General features: G+C 50.6%; 1 protein-coding gene across 1 annotated transcript in view; it reads right to left on the bottom strand.

The window, feature by feature from the left end:
* The window catches only part of rilpl1 (Rab interacting lysosomal protein-like 1), a 34,125-nt gene extending 31,288 nt beyond the window's left edge, over positions 1–2,837 (bottom strand). The window contains 2 exon segments of the mRNA XM_072240749.1: positions 2,215–2,417; positions 2,420–2,837. Of these exon segments, the coding sequence (XP_072096850.1) occupies positions 2,215–2,417; positions 2,420–2,498 (282 nt within the window). The 5' untranslated portion in view covers positions 2,499–2,837.
* Positions 2,838–6,045: the final 3,208 nt, after the last annotated feature.

Raw genomic sequence — 6,045 nt, 5'->3', positions numbered from 1 at the left:
CTCCAGTACAACATCTATAGAAGTTTGTCAAAGTTTTAGATGTCTTGCCAAATCTTGCAATCTCCAAGTTTTGAGGGGATGATGGCATTGAGTGCTGAGCTGTAGTCGATAAAGAGCATCCTGATGTCTGCACCTTTTCTGTCCTGATGTTCCAGAGCTGAGTAACAAGCCAATGAAATGGCATCTGTTGTGGACCTGTTGTGCTGGTGGGCACTTTGGAATGGATCCAAGTCACTTCTCAGGCAGGAGTTGATGATTCATCACCAACCTCTCAAAACACTTCATCACAGTGGATGTAAGTGCCACTGGATGAGAGTTACCGAGGCAGGTCACCTCGTTCTTCTTGGGCACCGATGTCATTGAAGCCTGCTTGAAGCATGGGTGGATACCTCAGACTGCCGAAGCGAGAGGTTAAAGATCTCAGTGAACACTCCAGCCAGTTGATCAGCACAAGTCGTTAGTATGTGGCCTGGTACCCCGTCTGCGCTGGATGCTGTCCATGGGCTCACACGTCAGCCTCAGACTGAAGTCACAGGATCATCGGGGGGGAGGGACGGAGGGGGCTGTGAGAGTTTGTGATGGTTCCTCCACGTTTTGATAGTAAAGCATAGAAGGTGTTGAACTCATCTGGAAGCGAAGCCCTGTTGTCACCTATGCTGTTTGATTTTACTTTATAAGAGGTGACAGCATCCCAAACCCTGCCACAACTGACGAGCATCCATCATTGTTTCCAGTTTAGTCCAGAATTACCACTTTATCCGTGAGATGGCTTTCTGGATCATACCTGGACCCATCTTGGTCACCAGAATTGAATGCCTCTGATCCACCCTCAGCAGGTTGTGGATCACCTGGTTCACCCAAGGCTTCTGACTGGGGAAGACTCTGAATGATTTTGTGGGGACACGCTCGTCTACAATGGCTTCAATAAAAGTCGGTTAGAACCATGGTGTATGCATTCAGATCCACAGGATACGGCCCAATCCATTGACTTGAAGCAATCCCACAGCCGTTTTCTCTGCCTTCGGCAACCGCCACTCTGTTGTCCTAATCTCTGGAGTTCGCTCTTTAGCCCCTGCCTGCATGTAGGTACGAGGAAGACAGCCAAGTGACCTGATTTACTGAAATGCCATCCGGACATGGAGCAGTAGGCATTCCTTATCCTACCATAATGGTGGTCCAGTGTGCTGGGGCCTCTGGTGCTACAGGTTATATGCCGATTGTAATTGAGCAGGGGTTTCTTCAAACAGGCCTGGTTGAAGCCCCCGACTACGCACATCGAGATGTATAGTGAAATGCATTGTTTGTGCCAACAACCAACGCAGTCCAAGGATGTGCTGGGGGCAGCCCACAAGAGTCACCACACTTTTGGCACCAATGCAGCACACCCACAATGCACTAGCCCTAACCTGTACGTCTTTGGAACGTGGGAGGAAACCGGAGCACCCAGAGGAAACCCACACAGTCACAGGGAGAACGTACAAACTCCTTACAGACTGCAGTGGGAATCAAACCCCAATCGAGGACCGCAGACGTTGTAAAGCAATTTTGGCAACCACTATGCTATTGACAACATGCTGGCCCGTTGGAGCACTGGATCTATCCTGAACTTTGCGGACAAGACACATCTTGGTAAACGACAGTGCTGTAACTGCACTGAAACAGGCTGGCTCAGAACAGTTCCTCAGTCCGACGGCCAGATGATGTCTGGACCCAGAGACTCCTCAACTCTGCCGTGAACACTCTCAAGCCGGCTGCGAAAGCAGGGGGTTGGACAATGGGCTAGGAACCCCATCCCGTAAAAACCCAGAACTACAGAAACACCAACAGAAGCTCTAAAGACCTCATCCCCGGGAGAGGCCGGATCTTCACTGAGAAGACCCATGAAGTTGTGCGGTGAAAGCGGAAGCCACAAGGCCAATCAGCCTTCTGTTGGCCCAAGGCAGGGACCCTGGCGAGCCGCTGTCGGCAGCCTAAGCCCCAGTAGGGGTGATGGGCTTTAGAAACTGAAGGGTTCTAAAAAATTAGAAATGGTCGGATGAAGGGAGAAAGTGAGGAGGCGGGTGGGGGGGGAGGAAGAAAGAGGGGAGGGGAGTAGGGTTGGGGAGGGGAGGGGAGGGGGAGGCGGTTTGAGATCCCGGTTCCTCTCTACGACCAGCCGCTGCCCACAAACCCCAGGCGGCCTTGGCTCCGGACCGAGAGGCGGCCGCCACTCACCTGCTGGTGTTTGCGCTCCTTCTCGATGCGCTCGCTCCTCTCGAGCCGCAGCCGGCCGAGCTCCAGCCGCAGCTCCTCCAGCTCGGGGTTGCTGCGGTTGCGGCTCACCAACTCCTCCAGCATCTCCAGCACCCGAACCACTTTGGGCAGCAGCTTGGCGATGGCGTCGCAGCCGAAAGCGTCGATGATGCGCTCGAACTCCTGCCGACCAGCGCCGCGATGTCGTACACGTCGGTGACCGAGAGCTCGGCCGGAGCCTTGTCCAGGGCCGAGGCCGCTTCCATGGCCGGGCCTCGCTAGTTCGCCCGTCCCCTCCCTTCGCTCTCTCCTCCTCCTCCCTCTCGGCTTTACACGTTCCCTTTGTTTTTCTCTTCCCTCTATCCTTAACTTTCCTGCACTCAAAACTTACTTTGCTTCTCTCTCCCTGACTTTGCCTCCTCCCGCGGACCTTTCTCCGTCACCAATTCTCCCCCGGTCCCTCTCCCTCCGAGATATTTCTTGATCACCACTTCTCCCCCGGACCCGTTCTCCGCTCTTCCCAGGACCTTTCTCCGAAACCGATTCTCCCCCAGTCCCCTCCCTCCTCACGCTCTGCTCTGCCTTCGGGACCTTTTCTCCACCACTAATTCTCCCTCCAGTCCCCCTTCTCTTCCCCCCACCCCCGGAACCTTCCTCCGTCACCAGTTCTCCCCCCCAGTTCCCCTCTCTCCCTGCGGGACCTTTCTCCCCCACTGACCGCTCACTATCCTGCCGGGATCTTTCTCCCTCACCAGTTCTCTCTCCGGGACCTTCCTACCACCAACTCAGCCCGCGAGACTTTTCCTGGTCACTAACTCTCCCACCCCTCCCACTCCCTGCGACTTCACAACGCCAAATCACCGCGGGCGGAGGCAGCGACGCGCATGCGTTGCAGTCCGGCCGGGCGCAGCCCAGCACAGGGGGTCTGTGGGGTCCGTGTGCCCGTCCTGTCCCTCCGACCCACAAGCTCTTCACAAACATCCCCGCCAATGGATAGATATTGGGTTAGTTTGTTCTTCTAACCGGAAGGAATTTGGTATCCACAGACCCGGCTCCAGATCCTTCTCAACTTCTGAAATAAAGTCGAGGAGGCTGAAATTACGTCAGCAGATGCTAGACACACTCAGCAGTTCGGGCAGTTTCAGTAATCACGGCGTTAATGTGGGTTGAATATCGCCACACTTCGAAATGGTCCCACTGAATCTGCAAAGGTACTGTAGTAATAGGTAACTCCTTGTTCTCCAACAGTGGAAAATCCGGAGAGTTCTTTCTCTTTGAAACATCCACGGTGTCAAGACCCTGCAAAATGTAACATGTTTCATTCGAGTTCGCTCTCAGTGCTCTATGTTCCAAATTCGGCATGTCCAGCCTTCCCACCTCGGTCAACCTGCCCATTCCTAGTGTTACCATACCAAACCTTTCAAAACTGTATCAGCACCCTACTGTAAGTATTGTGACCAGTGGCTTCCACAGTATTTTCGATGTGATCTTACCAGTGCCCAATCTAACAGAAGTCCAATTCCCCTAATAATTTATTTCTCACAATACCTGTCTTTTGTAAGTCTTAACCTAAGCTACCAAGATTCCTATGCAAGAGCTGTCTTGGAAACTCATATGATTTAGATAATCCACCTTTTTAAAAAAAAGTCTTGGTAAAATGGACATTTTTACATTTTCCCCACACTATTCACCATTTGCCAGATCTTTTCCCACACTCAGAATAAATCAAGTTTAAGATCACCGGCACATGTCATGAAATTTGTTGTTTTGCAGCAGCAGTACAGTGCATTACATAAAAATTATTCTAAATTACAATAAAAATATATATTTAAAATCATGCAACAGGAGAGCAGAATAGTGAGGTAGGGTACCTGGGCTCGTTGTCCTGTGGAGCTGCAGCTTGATGACCTTTGGCTCATACGGGAGACTGAGGAGGTGATAGATAGGAGCCACAGGGAGGAAACCTGAGGTTGCAGGAGGCCGGTTACTGGGTGACTGTCAGGAGAGGGAAAGGGAATAGGCAGCCAGGTAGAATACCCCTGTCGCTGTTCCTCTCAATAATAAATGTACAACTTTGGAGACCGTTGAGGTATACCACCCACTGGAGGGAGCCACAGCGACCAGGTCTCTGGCAATGAGTCTGGTGCTGTGGCTCAGAAGATCAGAGACGTGAAGCGGACTGCAGTGTTGATTGGAGACTCCATAGACAAGGTCCTGTGAGCACGATAGAGACACTTGGATGGTACGTTGCCTCCCAGGTGCCAGGGTCAGGGATGTCTCTGATTGGGTCCACGGCATTCTCAAGGGGAAGGGTGAGCATCCAGTAGTCTTGGTGTATACTGGCACCAATGACATGGGTAGACAAGGTGCAGAGGTCCTGAAGAGAGACTTTAGGGAGCTAGGTAGAAAGCTGAGAAACAGGGCCCCCAGGGTAGTAATCTCATGCCACGCACCAGTGAGGGAAAGAACAGGATGGTATGGTAGATGAATGTGTGGCTGAGGAACTGGTGCAGGGGGCAGAGGTTCAGATTTATGGATCATTGGGATCCCTTCTGGGAAAGTGACAGCCTGTACAAAAGGGGTGGGTTACACCTGAATCCAAGGGGAACCAATATCATTGTGGACAAGTTGGCGAGAGTTGTTCAGGAGGGGAATGGGAACTGGAGTGATTGTGCTGAGGATGGGGCAGTTGGTTTACAAACAGTGGCAAAGTGTAGTGAGACTGGTAGCAAGGAGATGCTGTTAATAGGGCAAAATTGCAGTCAACAGGATGAGTTGCAATATGAAAGACAGACAAAATCCAAAATATGCAAATGAAGCTGTTACATTTGAATGCAAGCAGTATATGGAATAAGGTCGATAAACTTGTAGTGCGGTTACAGATTGGTAAGTATGACGTTGTGGGCATCACTGAATCATGGCTGAAGGATTATAGGTGGGAGCTTAATGTCCAAGGATACACATTGTATTGAAAGGACAGGCAGGTAGGCAGAGGGGGTGGCATTGCTCTGTTGGTAAAAATTGAAATTAAGTCATAAGAAAGAGGTGACATAGGGTCAGAAGGTGTTGAATCATTCTGGATAGAACTAAGGAACTGCAAGGGTAAAATGACCCTAATGGGAGTTGTATACAGACACCCCAACAGTGGTAAGGATGCGGTATATAAATTACAATGGGAGAAAGAAAATGCATGCCAAAGGGCAATGATACAATAGTCATGGGGGACTTCATTATGCAGGTAGATTGGGAAAATCAGGTTGGTGCTGGATGCCAAGAGGGAGAATTTCTAGAACACCTATGAGATGGTATTTTAGAGCATCTCATGGTTGAGCCCACTAGTGGATCAACTATTCTGAATTGGATGTCGGGCAATGAACCAGAATTGATTCGAGAGCTTAAGGGAAAGGAACCCTTAGGAGACAGTGATCATTATAGACCATCAGACATAGGAGCAGAATTAGGCCAGTTGGCCTATTGAGTCTGCTCTGCCATTCAATCATGGCTGATCCTTTTCTCCCCTCCTTAGCCCCACTCCCTGGACTTCTCTCCGTAATGTTTGATACTGTCTCTGATCGAGAACCTATCAATCTCTGTCTCAAATACACCCAACGACCTGACCTCCACAGCTGCCTGTGATAAGAAATTCCATAAATTCACCACCCTCTGGCTAAAGAAATTTCTCTGCGTCTCTGTTTTAAATAGATGCCCCTCTATCCTGAGTCTGTGCCCTCTTGTCCCCACCACGAGAAACATCCTTTCCACACCTACTCTGTCTAGGCCGTTAGAAAGTTATCAATGAGATACTCTCTCAAC

The sequence above is a fragment of the Mobula birostris genome, chromosome 22 (assembly GCF_030028105.1).
Source record: "Mobula birostris isolate sMobBir1 chromosome 22, sMobBir1.hap1, whole genome shotgun sequence".
In the NCBI taxonomy this organism is placed as follows: Eukaryota; Metazoa; Chordata; class Chondrichthyes; order Myliobatiformes; family Myliobatidae; genus Mobula; species Mobula birostris.
The sequence above is the reverse complement of the archived record's forward strand: the minus strand, read 5'-3'. Positions and strand labels throughout refer to the sequence as shown.